Here is a 20308-nt window from a genome sequence, read left to right on the forward strand (position 1 = left end):
CTGTAACTTTGACAATCTCTTGGACTATATCATGTGACTAAAACTAACAACTGTATTAGCATACATTAATTGTACAGTAATAACCCTGCTAATAAAGGGTATATCATGGAATAGTGTCGTATGGTATTGGCTGCCCTTTGTCACAGTAAGACAGAAAACGCCACCATTGCAAGAACAGAGTGGAGGGAAGATAGGAATAACAAAAAGATGAGAAAATCAACAGCATGCCCAATATACTGTTAACAGGTACATGGTGCAATTCTCCTTAATTGCTACCACTGCCTTTCTCGTGGATATGAGAAATCTTGTAGCATGTAAGCTCAGGGGAACTCAGGTATATTACATTTCCCTTTAAATGCTGCTGAAGCCCTTTTCATTTGGGGTTTAAACTTTAAAACAGCATCCTATGTAGACACAGGTTTGCAACTACAGTAAATACAACTGAATATACATTGATGGTAATCTAATACAGATACACTCTGCAATTACCATCACAAAATACTGGTCTTTCATGACATCTTAGGCACATGCAGAGAGAGGGCAGCATGACCAGTCAACAGCAGTGTGCGGTGGGTAGTAGTGCAACCAGTCAACAGTGGTATGAGGCAGGTGGAAATAAATCATAGGTAATGGCTGAATCATTTTTCCTGATCTAAAGCAAGCCTTGTTTTTTTACTGTTGTACTGTAAATAAAAAGCTGGCTTATCCCTTTTACAGACTTCAAAGATTGCAGACAGATTTGTACACTGTTATACTATAAATTCACTGACAGTACACAGTACACTATACTAATGCACTTTACAAAAAAAGACAGAGTAGACTCTATCTGCTCAGGAGACTTGAGTCTTTTGGAGTGAAGGGGGCACTGCTGTGGTCCTTCTATGACTCTGTGGAGGCATAAGCCATTTTCTATGGTGTGGTCTACTGGAGCAGCAGCATCTCTCCTTCTGACAGGAAAAGACTGAAACAAACTGATAAAGAAGGCCAGCTCTGTTCTGGGATGCCCCTTGACCCAGTGGGGATAGTGGGCTACAGGAGAATGATGGCTAAGCTATCATCCATGTTGGAGAACATGTCCTACCCCATGCAGGGCACTGACAGCACTGAGCAACTCCTTCAGCGACAGGCTGCTGCACCTGTGCTGCTGTCAGACTGTACAACAAACACTGCACTCAGTAGACCACACACACACCAAAGACAACTCACCATGTGGAATTATAATTAACACACACCAACTGTGCCAACCTTTTATGCTGCCATTTTTGTTATGTTTTTTTAAGTATTTCATATTAACATTTTGCAGTTTCTCTTTTCTTTGTACTGTCCACTTTGCTGCTGCAACACTGCAAATTTACCCACAGTGGGACTAATAAAGGAATATCTTATCTTATCCACAGTGAGTGCACTGGTAAGATCTAGGTCTGAAGCTGTCTATGTAGGGTAGGTTACAGCATGAGAAACGGAGAGGCAAATATGAAGTGTCTCTTTAAAGTTCAGCTACACAAAATCAAATTATTTTTCATTAAGGATTCAGCTAAATGAAAAAAACAAAAGTCAAAATTACAAGAAACCAGAAGGCAACTTTAGGATCTTCACTTACAAGGTACACCATCTCTCTGACTGCCAGAGCTCATCCTGACAGAGGCTTTCTTCTTGGTGGACTCACATCTGGCCTCAGGAGACTGGACACTGGTTTCCTCAGTGAAATCTGTTAGATAAGAACATAAAAACATCATGGCATCATTAAATTAATAAAATTGCAGAAGAAGTACTGGGTACTGTGGGATTAATTATATAACCCCATTCTACCATGAACTGCATATTGTTATATAAAAGTGACTTTCCCCATGGCTTGAATGTATTACAGGCAGCCTGCATGTAGCATACACACTTTAGTGATTAAGGTAGGAACATTTGAGGAACACTTAAATGTTTTAATTCATCACCACCAAAAGCCTGAGGCCAGCTCTGGTAATAACAACTATAATGAGGCTTTCCATTAAGCTCTAATGAGGTAAAGCTACATTATGGCTATTATGAAACACATGTTGGCTGCAATTCTTCACTAAAAGGCAGAGGGCTCATGCAGTACATTTTGTATCTGAGCCTGTCAGATTCTGTGATATTTTTTTGTATGGGCAAAAAAATACACTAAAATCAATTTGCACATCTTTCTTTATATCATCTCAATAGCAAAGTGTACATGTCCACCAGATAGCTTTATTGGAGGTGCACTACCAAGATTTTATTGTTGCTGGGATGTCCACTTATTCAGAAAGGCTTTGTGTTTCTGAATTTCTAGCACACTCTTTTGAAGGTGCTCCATCAATACAGCAAGTGCTGACTTAAGGGTCTCAATACTTCTGTCAATGTGATATTTCAGTTTTTCCTTTTTACAAAATTTGCAAAAAATGTCTAAAATTCTGTTTTTTCATTGTCATTATAGGGTATTGATGAGGGAAACTTTTTATTTAAATTATTATAGCACGGGGCTGCAACATAACAAGTGAACTTAAGGGGTCTGATTACTTTCTGAATGCACTTTGTTGTTTTATATTTACAGACACTCAGCACAATATTATCTGCTGAAGTTGATGTTATCACCTTAACTCTAATTAATGTAAATGTAATGTAAACTCAGAGGACTCCAGTTTAGAGAAGTCAAACACAATATGTTTGTTAGTGACAAGTGATGGAACAACATCCTATATAAATAACATGGTAATAAATATAGAAAAGGTGACATGTTTTGATTTTGAAGGTTTGATACTATACAGGGTGTGTGGAGGCTGAGCACCTACAATCATTGGATCAGCGCTCAAAACAAACTTACCACATAAAAACAAAATCACAGTATGACCAATAAATATTCTAAAATTCAACAGTCAAATGTGTTAAAAAAAAATTCTTGAGTAATTTCTTGTGTTTTCCAAGGAGGCCCATTGGAAAGCTACAATACGTAGATATTGATCACTGAAGTTGTTTTCTTGGGCTTTCACATATGTAACTCTTAAATAAACAGTGCTCTATGGTAAGTTTAAACGATGATAAATGATAAATCACACTATACTCAACTTTTTGTCCTATTTATTGGTTTTGCTTTGTCACTACTATGTTCACACACTTGGGACTACATATCTGTGTATAACAGTGTCCACCCATCTCCAATTAGTGTGAAGTCAGTACCTGAAGAAGGAACTCTTCTGCCAGACATCTGCTTTGGTGGGGGCATTTTGGTCTGGAAGACAGACAGACATAAAATACAGACAGACAGGCAGGCAGTCAGACAGACAGATAGTCCTTTCAAAATGATTTTCCAAGCCCTGCTGCCTGGATCCCTTTTGTGCAAGGCAATTTCAGAGACCACTGCATTTATGGCCATTGTCGAAATGACAATGGACATAAGACCTTGTGCGTTTATTGTTGTGAATCTTAAGAGACAGATGTGAACAATGTGAATGAGTCACAGTGTTGGCTTCAGTGTAAAGAACAGTCACAGCAGAAAACCAAGAGCAGGAAAGAAACAGCTATAACCTGTTCATTTTATGCCACAATTATAAGTCTGATGGACAGAGGCATAACAACCATATGACTAGAAAAGATACCATAGTCATATGTTCACATGGAAACACAGTACAGGTATTTTTTCACACCCACTCAAATCCTAATCCTGAATAATAAAGACAGCAACTGATGAAAGTGGCTGTCTCTTTATGGTTGTGTATATTTATGAAGGTATAGCCTGATGTTTCGTGTGGATGTAATTTGTATGGTGGTACATCATTATGTTAGACTTTAAAATATGAACTGCTACACTTTGTGCTCGCCTTATATTTTGCAACAAGGAATACCAACCTCTTGTTCTGTGTTGCCAAAATATTTTCAACTAACTCTGACTGAGTAATGTTGTGAATAAACCAGTAGCCAGCTAGACTCTACAACGGCCTGGAAAGACAACTGACAGGGGGAATTGACCATTGGAACCAGTATAGGTTAGCAACTGAAGGTAGCAGTATACAGGAAAAGAGCATGAATAGAACAATATCCCATGAGTCTGTGAGAGCAGACTTTTGGGGATGTAATCACTGAGATACTGTCTTACTGTCTAACAAGAAGAAAGTACATACTTTATATAGACCGTGGAAAAAGACTTGACAGTGAGTAGGCAAAGCAAGCCATTTCAGGCAGTGAGAGAAAGACATTTTAGAGGTGTGACAGGGGAAAAATGTACCCACTACTAATACACTGTAGTCAGTGACTACAGTAAATCACAATTACAAAGGCACATAAAAAAACTGCACAAGCACAGTGGAACAAACAACAATAGCCAAAATTAAATCCCCACCAACACTAATTAAAAAGAGCACAGACCTCCACCAAGGACAATATCAATCAAGATAAATTGATTGTTAAATTCATACTCAATGATCAGAGCTGCACCAAAATTGAATGGGTTCTTCCCTGGCTCATGCCCTATTCCTCCACCTTGTGCAGTGCAAATCAGCTCAGCACTTTTTGTGTAATCCTGCTGAGTAAGCAAACACGGGTGAAAACCTAACTCCCTTGGCAGAGGTAAAGATGACTTAGATGAATCAAATCCTGTGACAGTTTTAGCAAAAACTAAACAGATCACTTTTCTACAGTACAAGACCTCTATTCTATGTACAGCTGTGCCTCCCAGTGGGTCTGACAGGTATCACAATGCCCACAATTAGCTTCAGAAGCATTAAAAAGTGAACCAATTTTAAAAGGTATGGTCTTCCCTCAACACACACATTCAACACAGACCTTGCTTAAAGCAGATATTCTGACTTGTCATAAAATTAAAAGCACAGGTGTAACTGATAACATGATAACAATCTCTCAGTGTACATACAGAGCCTGGGAACCGGCTAAGATAAATGTAATGCATGTCATTATTGAGATTATTAATTACACCTGTGCTGTTCCTGCTCTAACATGTCTAATTATCTGTTATAAAACAGATTTACTGGCAGCTGGACAGAGCAATCTTTTGCTGTTGGCCATGAAGCAACTCCAGCTGGAAGTTAACTAGTTCGTTAAAAAGCTGTTTAACAGCATTATTTATGGTGGGAAGAATTTTTCATACGTAACAATATCTTTCTGTAGAACCCTACCTTAGCTTTCACAGGCATCGCGTAAACGGGATCTGTGATTGAACAAGTCTCCCCTCTGTCCAGTGTTTGGTAGATATGGTCCTCCCTTTCCTCTTCATTCTCTAACTCCTCTTCCTTGTCTTCCAGCTCCTCCTCTGAGTGGTCAGGGGAGGACAATCGTGGTCGGCTGGCCAAATTTTCTGACCATCTGTCTCTGAAGAAGGTAAGAATTTAATATTTCGAAAGAACAGTGTTGGAAAATTTGTTTAAATTCTATTTTTATAGAGGGACAAAGTAAAAGAACCTATCTAACTTCTACTATTAAGTATTTCACACAGCAAACATTTTGACTTGTCATACTAGGAAAAGCACAGGTGATACAATAGCTCTAACATATTCAAGTGTCACAGAAGACACGAATGTGTGACATTGAATCAGCATGCACAATATCAGGACCCTGAAACTGAAGCAGCTAAATGAATGTCAGGTGTCATTAATTATTTTATTTTCACCTATGCTTTTTCTACTATGACATGTCAAAATGTCTTCAGTGAAACCTACTTTTAAAGATTAATAAACGGATTTTTAAGGCTCATTAAAGGCTCACTACAAGATGAGATGGTTTATTAAGATAGATGTTGTCAAGGTCATGAGGAAACAGATAGAACTGAAGAAAACCAGGGCCTATATTCAATATTAAAATCTATTAAAACCATATTCTTGCATGACAATCCTTCCCTCTTTTTCAAGGTCACATCTGAAAATTTACAAATAGCTCTTCTGCTTTTACAGCCCCTTTTTAAAAGGTCATAGAATTTCTACTTTAAAAGGCGCTGAAATTATACTTTTACAGCTATTCCTAAAAACAGGACCAATCCACTGAGCTATTTGGGACCGATTTTCTACCCTATCACATTTGATAAATACAGGGTTTAAATTGGAGGCCACCTTGCATAGTGAGAATCATTTATCACAAAGCTTGAGATAATACTGGTGTATTTCCCAGGGGTTTTACCTATTATAAAGTGCTGTGCTGATGTTTGGTTCAGATATGAAGGACTCTGATCGTTCACTCTCAGAGAAAGACCTTGGCCTGGCAGGAGGGAGGGCCCATGTCTGTCCAGTGAGCGAAGAGGACAAGATGGCTGCTGCTAAGGCTGATCTGCATATGGAAAGCCACAGTTCATTTGAGGAGAGACAGACACTGTGTGTAACAGAAAGGCATGAGAAATGCAAACTACTTGTCAGATCAAAATTCCAAGTCCATAATTTGTTATTGCTAATGTTATGACACATTAAGTTCAACAGCTATCAAACGCTTTAAATGGGTTTGATGATATTGTTTTAAATTCACCATGTGCCATTTGGATTTTAAAGCACAACAATAACCCTGTGAACCAGATACAGAAAAAAAGAAAAGAAAATAGACTCCACTTTATCATTTAAGTTTGTGGCAAAGGAAGGAGAATGTATGATGAGAATTAGTGATGATTACATCAATAATGGCAACAGTCTTTTGCATTGCAGTGACAATAACAGTGAAAGCTCTTACATGAAGAAACCAGATTTCAACTTGCCCACATGTAGTATACATTTGGGATAGGTAGAGGTATCAACTTGAACAAATGGGTCAACAATCTGTTACCATCTAGCAACAAGATGTTACTGAGGTAACTTGTTCAAAATACTGCCCATTAGTTGCCCAATACGTGACCCTTGAGAGACACTACATTGTAGAGGAGCTGTTTCCTCAGAATTCATTCAGCTGCTGTGCAAGGACTTTTCACTACTGCTAATGATCATGTGAATTTAACCGCATGTGGTTATTCAGCTCAATTTCCATTGAACATTACAAAAAGATACGGGCAAAACATTACAAAAAAGTGGTTTAACAGGAAATAGTGTCAGATGAAAGGCAACAAAATGAAAGGATGTTGAAGGTTAAAGGTGATGGAGAGTTTTAGGTACCTGGGTCTCTCAGGTGAGGGGTCTGGGCTGCGGGGGGGTGGGGTGCGAGGCACAGCAGGCTTTGGAGCAATGGAGGCAGCAGGGATCAAACCAGGGGCTATATGTTTCTACACAACACACACACAGGGAAGGTTAGGGAGAGGGATAGCATAAAACACATTATGACACAAACACACACACTGTAGGTTATATGACAATGGTTGAGGAGGATTAAAGTTAGTACATAAAATAACTGTTAACACTCAAAATGAGGAAAAAACAGAGGTTACATGGGAGGATGGGGAAGAATAGAAAGGATGATAACAGAATCACAACATGACCATTTGATTAACGTAATAGCAAGCAAGCAACCGCCTGTTACAACAGTGTGCTTTTTCTACCGGAAACACACTGTATACTGGTCACTACAGAGCCAGTATTCAATCATTCTTTGACTACATTTCCAAATAACAGCAGAGAAGTTGTGGACGATAAATCCCTCAGTTTTCCCAATGTTTCCACTTGAGTTAACACAACTAATATCACACACCACAAGAGGTATTAATGCTAATAAAATGACGTTACCACTCGTTAGCTTGAATGTTTCTGAAATTATTCAACTTTTGTTGATGTTAAGTGACGAAGTTAGCATGGTTTCAATGGCAAATAACAGCTAGGTCAATGTGAGCTACATGACAAAAGGCACTTTAGCTAGCTGGAGACAGAAAATGATAATTTGTTTTGTAAAACACTCAAAACTTACAAACTCCTTGTCTTTCTCCCTCCTGAAGCTGAATTTTAACATCGTGGAAAATAGGTGTTTGATACTTCCTTCACTAGCTAAGTTATTGTGCCAGTTTAGGCAAACAGCTTGACTCGTTTACCACGTATTCTTTACGTCTAATCGCATTACAAAACTTTACTTCTTGTTGTCATATGTTTCAAATTGTTTGTCCTCCTTTGTCTTAAAAGCGATAAAGCAAAATGCGTTAGCTAACTTTATTCAACAGGCTGACTGCTCGCAGGTCCCTCGTATCTAGACGCTTCACCAAAAGAACACACGTCGCTACAAAAGCAGCGTTGATTGGCTAAAAGAGAAGAGAGAAGCCAATCAGTGACTGTTGTAATTCACCTGGCAACGAGGTCCTTAACAACCAGCGGCCTAGCCGAAAGGGGGCGATGTTGTTCCATTTAATGATCAGCTCCAATGTTTAAAAAAAATGAACATATCCGTAATACGTTTAAAAGTATACACTACACACATAACACATTGCTGGTCATTCAGATATTTCTCTTCCGTGCAAACTTCTTTCATCGCAGTGTGTTTTAAATAGCTGCAAATCTTGATGGTGCTACCTTTCAAACTTTCTTAAACATCTCCACATTTATCACAGCTGACGACAGAATTAAGGTTTTTCAAGCATGAACAGAAAATACATCTAGTTCCCATACACATCAGTCCTGTGCAGAGTGTTTGTAATAATGGAAAAAATATTAAAATAATATATAATTTTAAAAAAAAAAACAAGTATTTTCAGTTCGCATTTGACTGTAAATCATCTGTCAATTATCAAATATTTGCCTTTGCCCATAGGAATGGTTGAAATATGAATCCTATAACCATAAGTCAACAGATTTGATTCCTGCAATATTCTCTTGTCCTGTATAAATAAATCTCAATACTGCAGAGAATGTGACCTTTGGGGGTTTCATTTCCAGCTGAGGTCCAAAGCTATAAGAATCCGCAGGCAGCTCTTCCACTCAAACAGAATTCCCTTCGACTCATAACAAGCCAAACAGAACCACACACAGACATGTATCCAGACATTGTAGAAAGTCTGATGCTATGAATGGTATGGATGAAGACAGGCCTGATGGGTAGAAACTAATCACATGGTGTTTCTCTTCTGTTTCTATGATGGTGGATTAGGATGCCATGTGAGCACAGGCCGGATTTAAAACAGTTCAAAACCCATGCATGTTGATTTAGTGTGTGTTGGCTCACTGAGGGGTGAGGTCACACATCATTCCACTTATTCCCAACCTGCTTGGTAGTTTCAGCCATTGAGATACACAGAACCATACTACAACAAAAAAAAATTTGAAATTTTTTTTGTCCCAGTTTTATTGAGATTTGAGTTTACACATATGACACAAAGACTTACTAACAAAGCATTTACACCACAGTTGCTATGCAGCACAGAGTACAGATAAAGAAGAAAAGGCAACCTGAAACCTCTGAAGAACAGGTACTATCACCCTATGCATACACAGTGGGGTCCAAATGTCTGAATGTGGTCTCAGACTTTTGGACACCACTGTATATGTACACCAAGTCATTTAGAATCACTATGCACTGTGAAATGCATACAAAGATCATTTAGAGAATCATACCTGTGTAGGTATAACTGCCTCTGTTAGCACAATTAGTTGGCACTTGTTAATATGAATCAATTACTGCACATTCTTGTTATACACTTATTGTGACACTTCATGATTTAGTATAAATGGCACTTAAGACACCACATTAGGTAAACAGAGACAGTAAAGAGTGTTACATCTTCTCAGTGTTACTGTTTAAAACAAAACTTTAAAATATCTTTACATAGACAAATATACCAGTATATAAGTTCACCAAATGATTTAGCAAGGCTAGTAAAATACATTCCTCCAAGAAACCAACCAAGAAATCCAACGTGCAAAAATTCACAACTTGACCACTCACAAACTAGTTCTGACACCTACAACTTACAGGCAAAAATATATATTTTTGTGTCTATTTTTCATTATATAAATAATTTGATTATCAAATGTGTATAAGAATCTACTTTGTAGATAAAGAGATAGTCCAACACTGCAAAGTGTCAGTAGAATCTGGGATGTGACTAGGATTAAGACAAGTAGAGACAAATAGTAGAAACCTGACTGTGGGCATTGGTCAAGGTCACTGTCTGGTGACCAGCTAATTAGGTTCAATGCAGGAATGTCATCAGTGTGCCCACATTCTTCCCTTCTGGAGATAAAATAACCTTTAACCACGTCAAGATTCACATTACTAGAGACACACAGTGTGTGCTCTTCTTACAAATGGACAAACTGCCAGACAGCAGCAGTACTGATAAAAGAGTGTGGGTAAGATGAGTCAGGATGGTAAATGGTAACATACTGGCATGCCAGGGACATGGAGGCATTTTGGTCTGTGGCATAACTGGTACATTAAGCAAACCTAAAATACCAATATTTCCATTTACACTGTGTCCCAGGCATGGCAGTCAACAGAAACAATAATTGTTGAAGGCTGTCTCACAAATACAAAAGTGACAATAATACACAACCAAGTTATATATATATATATGTTTTTTAGCAGCTTATAGAACATTGCATTCATCAACTCTCCACAGATAAAAAGAAAATAACTGCAGAGCACAATTTGTTTTCCCTCAGTTACTGTGTAACATACTGCAACAAGGTTACATCTACATATCTATTTAGAAAATATATGTATTTCAAACCCCAAAACTGATCAGTGTCCACCGACTATTCGCCAACAAATATCGTGGCAATGACCAAATCCTTCGCGTGTACAGTATGAAATAAACATGTATTGAGGATATACAGAGAACATAACTGCACAGTGCACAGCTACATCAGTACACAATGGAGCTAACAAGGGACTGCTTAAGCCACAGTAAAATCACCCCCTTGCAGTCAAGCAGAACCTGACACTGGGCGTGTTTGTACAACTTTGTTTTCATCCTTCAATTCGTCTGGAGCGTTTCTTCGAGAAAACATACTGAGATGACAGTTTAACTTAGAAACCTGTCTCAGTGCTGTGTGTATTTGTGTGTGTGTGTGTGTGTGTGTGTGTGTGTGTGTGTGTGTGTGTGTGTGTGTATATATATATGGACTGGAATGGTAACTGGTATGTTTTTCCCACAGTGCAGTTGTACTGTGCTGTACGCATACTGGCATGGTACAGAATGATTTTCCATTGCGTTTGATGTACAGTCCAGTTCACTGCAGATACTGAACTGTGCTGGGAAGGCGCTGATGTACTAACATAGGCACTCAGGTACAGTATTTAGCACAGCCACTTTCCAAGGTAGCTGGTAGTGACGCTGCATTGGTGACCAGCAAGCTATGAACACTACTGCTCGGTATTCCAGTGGAAACACCAAAGGGCACTGACACTGTACCATAGTATGTCCAGTATGGGTACAGCACAGTACTCTATACAGCCAGGCTAAGTATGCATACTGCACAATGCTAGCATACAGTAAAAATCCTGCAGCTAGTGCCTGCAGCTAGTTCAGTACAGGACACTGTCGTTGTTGTAGGAGCTGGAGCTAGGGAAGGTGGGATATGGTTTATTCCAGGGCTGGGTGTTGGCGTGGTCTGCTGTGGGAAGGCTGAGGGTGCTAGCACTCTTCAGCTTGTTCTTCAGACCCCAGCTAAGGAAGGACGACTTCTTGGTTACTTTGCGGGACTTGGGGTTCTTGTCATCATCATCATAGGCCAGACAAATCATGGAGTAGGTCTTCGGCAGGTTTCCACAGAAGGTGGCACTCTTCGTAGGCTGGACAGAGAGAGATTGATAGTGACATTTAGTGGAAAGTGGGTGTCATTTGTTTAATCAGAGTTGCTCTCTGCTTTGGACGCCAATCAGTCTCAATCAATATATAGACTCAATACGTTAGCCTTTAAGTTGGGTCATTTTGTCAGTGTCACAGAATTGATTCATTTGGTTTAAAGAATTTTAATCCCACAGCTGCATTCTGTTTTACACACTACATGTAGGTCATATCCAGAGCTATTTCTCATGAGAAACTGTACAGACTATTTACACAGGCAGGAAACACTACCTCCAAGGACAAATCTGATACTCTGCTCACTCATCTGATACAGAGTGTCACCGTTAGTCAATCAAACAAACCAGACAGATTACTTTTCTTTTTCTCTCAGCCAATAGGAAGGAAAGGGGGCATGGCATACCATGGGAGGGTTGCTGTCCATCATGCTGACCACCTGGATGTCAATTCCCTCCTCGTTCACGTCCTTAAGCAGCCGCATCACATCGCTCACACCCGACCATTTGCAGTCAGTGTCACCCACGGCAACAATGTAGTCACCTTCTTTGAGCCCATCAGCCTAAAAAAGACATGAGGAAGAAGAGGAGTTAGAGAGCAGGGCTGGTTTCTGCAGCAGGCAGAGTAAACATTTACAGTGGAAGGTTTGTTTGAAAGAAAACCAAGTCAGGTTTACCTACTTTCCTTCAACACCCTGGAGGTAGCTGGGATCAGCAGAGAAAACACTGACTCCCAAACAAAGCTTTTTTTTTTTTTTTACAGCAGGCAAAACACTTGGTAGAGTGTGTGTGTGTGTATCAGAGCACATCATTTCATATCTGTGGGAAATTGGTCTTATCTACATGTGCTCAACTATTTCTTGATCAGTGTTCACCAGAGGCAGATCAGTCAGGTCTAAAATAAATCCTGTTGAATGCAGTATTAAAAGTTATAAAGAGTCTGGCCTAGTTAAGCTTATGCAATACTACTAATCTGTTTCTCTGCATAGCCTACAGGGTCTAATAAGAATCTGCTCTTTGTCAGCACCTCTTAATGAGCTGTCAGACTGAAAAGGATTGCAGGGAGTAAATACTCTTGGATTCTTAATTAAATTAGTAGCCAGAGTGGGTGGGTGGGGGGGCGGCTTCCAAAAGTTCTTTGAGGCTGAATCCTGTTTAGGTTTCTGAGAATGACTTTATTTAATTAAAGGTTCTCTGATCTGATAGGATCGTTTGAACTTACTTGATATTCAGTATGCAAGCATGTCTGAAATTTCACGCTGTTAATTTAGCCACTGTAGAAAAAGCCACTCAGTGATAGTTAATCCTGCTGCATGGAGTTCATGCAATGAACTTAAGTTGAGCAACCTGTGCATCTGGCTTTTGTTAAAGTTTGACTGAAAAAAAAATACTGAGCAGGTACCCTGGAATATTTTCTGTGCTCTAAAATAACATAGTTTGTTAAATTTTTTCTAACAGCCTGGAGACGATGAAAACTACAGACATCATTCTAAGGCTAAAAAAGGGCAAAGACAGTTTAAAAGGTACTATACAGATGTAGTTTATTCAGCTGACACCAACTTATTTCACAGATGTTTGATAAAAACAAATTTATTTCTTATATTCACTGTGATGGATTATCTATCTCAAGATCATTCCAAGTCTGTTCAAGCTAATTTTTATACCATGCTGACACTCGTTGAAACCAAAGGCTGGCTGCATTATACAAGATAAATCTTCCCTCGTTCAGTCAACAGCAAGAAATATAGCTTAACTCACAGCAGCTGGGCAGAGGGGGTCCAATGAAACCACCTGGACCGGTGATTCTCCTTTCAGTGTGAAACCCAGGTCTCTGTCTTCTGGGCGGAGTTGTATTGTCCGCGGGGCAGTCCACCGCTGCTTGGCTGAGAACACTGACAGAGGGCCCTGAGTGGAGACAGTGAGGGGACACAGTGGTTAATAGGGCTACAAGAGGGTAATATCCTGTAGAGTTCAAAGATTTTAGTGTATGCCTGGGGGAAGACTGAAATCCAGCATAATAATCCCCTCCTGTGTCCTTACAGGCTTGTTAAACATGACTGACGTCCACATATGTGACCTGTTACTACAGTAGTACATATACCTCATAACAAGCACTGTGGTCAGGGACAGACTCTTCAAGTTACATGACCATGGACCATTTTTTAATGACTACTCTCTCACACCTAACCCTCTGGTTTAACAAGTTTCTGTAATTAGTGAGTGTTTGTTTTGTTTGTTTGTTTTGCCCTCTCATCAGGCGAGTCACTTTTTCATTTGAAAGGACACACAGGCCGTAGTATACCCTAGCAACCCATATAAAAAACAGTCCCAACATACTGTATGTGTTACTATGTTGGGCTGTAGATACACAGTAGCCATATTGTATAAAATAATAGCTGAACAACACCACCAAAACAAATGACAACTATTTGTTGTTAAGGATTAATCTGGCAATTGGTTTTGCATTTATAGAATATAAAATGACAAAAATGGTTGAATCATCAAGAAATGCTTAAACCAGAAGTGATGTCTTAAATTTGCTTATTTTATCTCGCTAAAAGTTAAAGTTACAGTTATTATCAATTAAAGTTATTTAAAATGCATATATAAAATGTTTGATATTTGTACCTGTAAAATGACTTGAACTGAGTTAACAATTTATTTTCTAATAATACTGACTAGTCATTTCTGCACTAGACAGAACTGATCACAAACATGTCCTACTTTCCCATTTAGACTGCTGAGGCCTCCTCTGCTATCTTGCATTAATACACTTATCTGCTGAGAAAATCTGTCCTGCAGTAAATCCTGACAATCAATCCTATGTAACACCACGATGAGGCCTGTAGCTCGTGCTCCTTTAATTATGACCGTAGAGATTTTATGGAGAGATAGTACTGGATTTATCTTTTCAGTCTCTCATTGCTCTGCAGATCTCAGTGGATTACAGTTTACATCACATTACAGTCTTGTTGCTGAGACTGTTAATGAAGATCAAGGTGGAATTTTACAGCAGGAACCAGAGAGGTTCCTTACACCTGTGGTGTGGGAAACATGCTGGGAACATGCACCTTGACCTCTTTACCAGTTATTGGCTTGTTAGGAAGTGGTCTTGAAATTTAAGCCTGTTTTTTATCATAGTAATTGTAGTAACTGTGCTGGATGATGGAAATGGTGTACTTGAACACAATTCAATTTCTCTTTCTGAAGATGTGAACATAAGATGTGACAGAGGATGCCAGTGCCCCCACCCAGCCACCACCATGATAATGTGAACAGTATAATATGACTTCATACATTTTAGCATGAGCAGTCCCAAAAGAAGGCTAGAAATGTGAGGAATCTATGAGATGATATCGGGGGGAATAACATGTATGCAAATCTCATGCTCAGGTTGAAATCTTCAGGTAAATTCAAATAACCAACACTGACTTCAGTAGATATTTCACCCCACAACATCAATGCTAAATTGTAATTGTAAAGTTCACCTCTAAATAAATACCACAAAAACCCAAGTAGAGTTCAGGTCAGGATCAGAGCACCTGTATCTATGGTTAGTGTTAGTTTTGTATTTGTTGTTTGGGATGAAAGTCCAGGAGGCTTTGGAGCGGTGTGCCAAAGTGCCAAAGCATCCAAGACACTCACCCATGGTTGGTTGTAATCAGAAATAACAAAAATACACTCTGGGTGTTAAAAACACTAGAATGCTTTAATTATCAAAAACACAAATCCAGAGTCCTTTCATGTCACTTGCTGAATACACCAACCAACATGGACAAAAAAACAGCAATGTGAGTGGAAGGAGATTAGTAACCCACATACCAGCCTCTGGAAAAAGTCGCTGACTTTCACCTTTGTGGTCGCAGGAACCTCCATCTCTGCTTTGTGCTCTGTTTTAGCTGTGGAAAGAAAGGGGAGGAAAACAAAGATGTCATTTAACTGTCGCCCTGTAGAGAGGCAGGCAGGGAGTTTGCAGTGTAAACATTACATCATCTGTACCTGGAAATAAATGTCACTTATCAGATCTGATTGCAGCAGGTGTGGTGCACAACACAGCAGTGTTTTTATGAACCGTTTCCAAAGAGACAAATCTCACAAATCAATACGTTGGTCCTGCTCGACATTAGTGTCATTTGTGAAGTGTTTGTTGTGGTGACTCTACGGTTACCGAAGAGTTTCTATGTCAACCACGGAGAGAAAAGCTGTCACCTCAGTGACGCTTAATGGAGACTCAAATAAACTTAACAATCCTATCTGAGCTCTTTGTATTTACTAAAACAGGATATTTTCATTGATTGAGGTTCTGCCCTCTCCTAAAAACACTCACAGATGATGTCAGGTGCCTCTGTGTAGTCGGTGAATTCTTCCTCGTCATTTTCACTGCGCTTCTTGAGTGAGCGCTGGTGACTGGCTTTTAAAATGTCCTCCAGGATCTCCAGCTTGTTCAAGTGGTGGCACAAACCATAAATCCTCAGAGCCTCTTCATGACCCAGGATGGCCCGTCGAATGTGTGCTTTACCTGGGAGAGAGGGAGCAAAATTCACCATTAGAAGGATAAGAAGAGGGATAAAGCGGGGAAGGGAAGAGAGCAAGAGAATAATGAGGTACTTACCAATTCGTTCACGTTCATCTTTCTTCTTCAGGATGTCCAAAGGAGAGCGTCCCTCAGGAAGGCGATCATAGACCTGTGACAAGGTCTTCTCCTGCTTGTCCTCATCATCATTGGGACCCACTGTGCACACAGACAACACAAAGAATCAATGACAGAGAAACATTCTTCTCCAATGCAGGATGGGGTTATCACTGAAACAACGGCTAACACTACACTCACACATTGCAAGGTATGACAGGACACCGTTTACCGATGAGTCAGTACACAGTAATGATGAGTTTATTGGCTCTGATGTCATTGAAATCTGCATGTATGCATAAAACCAAACCAATTACTTTCCACGATTTAGAGACCCGCCCGCGATCACACATTACAATTACCATTATGAGATATTACATTGGATGATATTATAACATATTACGCTGAAGTGCGCTGGTTTTAAATAAAAAAACATGTTTTAATAGTACAAGCTCTTTTTTGGTAAAATGAAAATGGCATCCGGTATTTCCACAACAGAAAATTTTAATTCTGAAAGTCATTGCTACTGCCTGCACACATTTCATTCATCACGTTAGAGAATGATATTCATATTTTCCTCATATATTATATATTATTTCACCCATCCATAAACCAGCTGCTGTTAATTAGTATATTATAGTTAGTATGTGCCCGCGGATATATGAGCACATCTCATTTTTAAAATGTATAAATATGATATATACAATATACAGGAACTGTATGTATCAACTGAAGTGTACCTGTTAGCATAGATTACCAGGGACAATCTACACTGATACTGATGGCTCTGGTTGTATTCCTCTAAACTGTCTCTCTCTCTTTCATACCCTGGCTCATCACACCTAACAGGTAAATCTAAAGCACCAGAGCTTTCTAGACTCTGACTAGTCTGCTTCCCAGAGATGGTATAAAGTGTTTATTTAGCAGTGTTTTTGGTTGATGTGTTTACTACAGCGGCCTTCATTCTGCCCTGTTTCTGGGCTGAGTCCTCTTTCTACAGTCCTGTGGTAATTGCTCTGTTCTCCTCATTCACACAGGAATCTGTTAATGAGCTGCCAAACTCAAAGCTGCTTCGCTCTGTTGTTCCCCTATTCAGTCTCGTCCCATTCTTAGCACTGGGTAAAACTATGGCCATCCACTGTAAAGCTTCATATCATCTGCTGTATTTTGTTTAATTTGGTTTTCAGTTTAACCTCTCGTAAATTACAATTATAAACGAGTAATAACAAAGAAAAAGAATAAAAACATGAGCCCAACAACAGTCAAAATATTGATGCACAGCAGAAGGACATTTTGAGTTATAGACCAGTATAAGGCAGGAAATAACAAATTAATGTAGTGTTTCTTTTTTCAACTAAAGGATTGGTTGTGAACTATAAGATATCATAAATAATGACAAGACATCAAGAAATAAAGCAATATGATACAAACTTAGCAACCACAACTACCACCAATCACTGGAGGGTTTTTGTTCATTCACAAAACATCCTCTCTCTCTCACTTGGGAGCTGGCTCTCTCACTTGCTCTCTTTGCCATTTGATCATGTAGACAGCATTAAGAGGCTACATAACTGTAATCCTCCAGCAGTACTTCCACTTCACTGACTCTAACTGCCTCTCTTTTTCCCTCAAACTCTCTTTTGCTGTCTTTCTCTGACCAGAGTTCCTGGAAACACAGCCTCTCTTTACCGTGGGTTGTGTGTCTCTAAATAGCTGTTATGTAATAGCATTGTGGCTGGCTGTGGTTCAGACCAGCCATCTGACATGACCAACCCAGCGGCCTACACAGCACTTTAAGAGGGGGATCAGGTTTTCCAGGGTGTTCAAAATCAGGCGGCTGAAGCCAGAAGTGTTTTGCACCTTTACAGTCAACAGCCAGGCTAATGCCATAAAACAAATACATTACAGTATTCAGATGGAGTAGGGGTGGAGGATGACTGGAGTCACTAAACCCATGCTGTTAAAGTTACTATGGTGGTACAGTGTTGTTGTTTTAAGAAAAAAGGGACCATGTTAGATCTTGTTGACTTTGCTGCTACAGTTACACTACCGAATATTATTAGACAACTTTGTGTTAAAGTTTGTGCATGAAGAACACACCTGTCTCTATTTAACATGTAGGGCAGTGCTGTACCTGGTGCAGAGCACGTTCTATGCAAATTACTATGCATTGTACTGCTCTGACAGTTGTGCTTCCTAGAAACAGAAAAAATAACTTGCATGCTCACGTAATGTAGCTTGACTCTAGGATTACCAGCAGATATTCGCTGTATGGTGACATTATCATCAGCAAGTTAGCACTGCTAGCTGTCCAAGTACAAGTAAAAAAACAACAGTCCACTTCAGTTTCTATTGTATTTAAGCATATGTTTTTCAGTTAGCTTAGTTCTTTCATCTTACATCTTTTAAACACAGAATCTGTGTGAAAATGATCAACTTCTCTATAAACTGTTTTCCTTACATTGGTGGTCGAGCAGGGCTGAGGCTACAAAGTAGTGCGCCATTGAGCGGTAGTGGTTGGTCTTGACTTGCGACATTGTGGACCAGAACAATGGGACATTGTCTTTGACTGGCGTCTGGATCATGGACTGGTGGACTTGGTCATAGGTTTCTGAGACCTGGCGGGAAAAGAAAGCGAGAGAGAGTTACTGAGAGGACATTAAAAGCACTGATCAGGACAAAATCACTGATAGCAGTGAAGAGTCTGACTGTGATGACATTATCATTTTACATTCACTTTAAGCACAGTACTGACTCCACAGCAAAAGAAAGAACACTGTGCCTATAAAATGTGAGGACTGTGTGAGTGCCTTTGTTGCTATGTACCTTTGAAGCCTCCTGGGCCATTTTCATCAGGGAGTAGAACTGGTTTGGAATCCCAGGCAATGCAGTCTTCTCAAACAGGCACTCCTGAGCCTGAGCAAGCATCATCCGAATCAACATACTGAGCATGGCTGGGCTCATGTCGTAGCTGGGAGTGTGGGTGAAGGTCTCCTTCAGGTGGTTCAGGACACCTGGGGGAGAATGAGTCATCAGTGCAGCTCAAACCCAAACTATTCCAGCTTAATAATATTCATATTTAACAATCATTTATTTCAGTTGGGAGGAAAACAAGGTTTCTTCATTTTGTCTTTGTAGACTTTCTTAACTTTAAACCATTTGGTCAGTATAAAAAACATAGGCCTATGAAAAACAAGCCCAGGATAATCTGCATCCTATTTAACTATGTGAGAACAAAAATAATTTGATTATTGTATATTGCATACTAAGAATTACATTTTGAGACCTGCAGGGGATTAAATCTCTTTTCTCTTTCCTATCTCCACAATGAAGTTAGGGTCAGCTACATAACAAGAGGCCACGTAATCCAAACAGATAATCCAGGCAGGATCTGTCACTAACATCCAACGTCGAAATGGTCATTTCTAAACAGAACATCGCTACTTTGGATTTTGGTCTCATGTGTGGAGAGTATTCATGTATCCTGTACAGCCAAACTTATGAAATGTACAGTAGATCCCCAACATTCAACAAGTTACTCTAATAGTAACTTGTAGTAGTTAGTGCTACAATTAGTAGAGAAGAAGAACAATATGAATTTTGTGGATTTTCTTTTATTTCTGTCTATTTGGAAAATGCTTATTCACCAAATGACAGATTGGGCTCTTCAGCATTCTGGTGCATTAACCCTGATTATTGACACTGTCTTATAGAGAGGTTTTAAAAAATGCTCCACAGAAGTTAAGTGCTTCAGTATGTCAGATCATCTTGGTCTGCTGCTGTTACTACAGAGTTCAGTAAGGGAGAAAAGCTCCCTGCAAGCAGTGAGATCAATGTCCATGTGTTTCTTTAAAATTTAGCCAAGACACAAAGCTTCTCAAATTAGTTTTTCATGTTTAATGGAAGCAATAAGACCATCTGCATTCCAAATGAGAGTGCCTCCCTCTTATTTTATAGATTAAAAACCTGGCAGCACAGAGTTGTAGACAACTTAATAACAGAGCACTGCCCCACAAGTCTTCATCTAAG

At 39.4% G+C, this 20308-nt stretch overlaps 2 protein-coding genes across 6 annotated transcripts in view; both read right to left on the reverse strand.

Moving 5' to 3' along the window:
- Positions 1–8122, reverse strand: part of cep89 (centrosomal protein 89) — a 54282-nt gene extending 46160 nt beyond the window's left edge. For 3 of the 4 annotated variants that reach the window (XM_056383006.1, XM_056382997.1, XM_056383015.1), the window contains exons 1-6: positions 7828–8122; positions 7086–7192; positions 6133–6279; positions 5139–5331; positions 3187–3238; positions 1601–1708 (exon numbers count right to left, since the gene is read on the reverse strand). In XM_056383006.1, the coding sequence (XP_056238981.1) occupies positions 1601–1708; positions 3187–3238; positions 5139–5331; positions 6133–6279; positions 7086–7192; positions 7828–7869 (649 nt within the window). In that variant the 5' untranslated portion in view covers positions 7870–8122. The remainder of the gene's footprint in view (positions 1–1600; positions 1709–3186; positions 3239–5138; positions 5332–6132; positions 6280–7085; positions 7193–7827) is intronic. The other variant, XM_056382988.1, reaches the window with a different exon arrangement.
- A 1038-nt stretch (positions 8123–9160) lies between these two features.
- The window catches only part of rhpn2 (rhophilin, Rho GTPase binding protein 2), a 30053-nt gene continuing 18905 nt past the window's right edge, over positions 9161–20308 (reverse strand). Inside the window, exons 8-15 of one of the 2 annotated variants that reach the window (XM_056379827.1) lie at positions 19106–19293; positions 18741–18897; positions 16262–16381; positions 15977–16168; positions 15502–15548; positions 13408–13554; positions 12057–12212; positions 9161–11640 (exon numbers count right to left, since the gene is read on the reverse strand). In XM_056379827.1, coding sequence (XP_056235802.1) covers positions 11374–11640; positions 12057–12212; positions 13408–13554; positions 15502–15548; positions 15977–16168; positions 16262–16381; positions 18741–18897; positions 19106–19293 — 1274 coding nt within the window. In that variant the 3' untranslated portion in view covers positions 9161–11373. Of the gene's footprint in view, positions 11641–12056; positions 12213–13407; positions 13555–15471; positions 15549–15976; positions 16169–16261; positions 16382–18740; positions 18898–19105; positions 19294–20308 lie in introns of both variants that reach the window. The other variant, XM_056379821.1, reaches the window with a different exon arrangement.

Source organism: Seriola aureovittata, chromosome 1 (assembly GCF_021018895.1).
Source record: "Seriola aureovittata isolate HTS-2021-v1 ecotype China chromosome 1, ASM2101889v1, whole genome shotgun sequence".
Lineage (NCBI taxonomy): Eukaryota > Metazoa > Chordata > Actinopteri > Carangiformes > Carangidae > Seriola > Seriola aureovittata.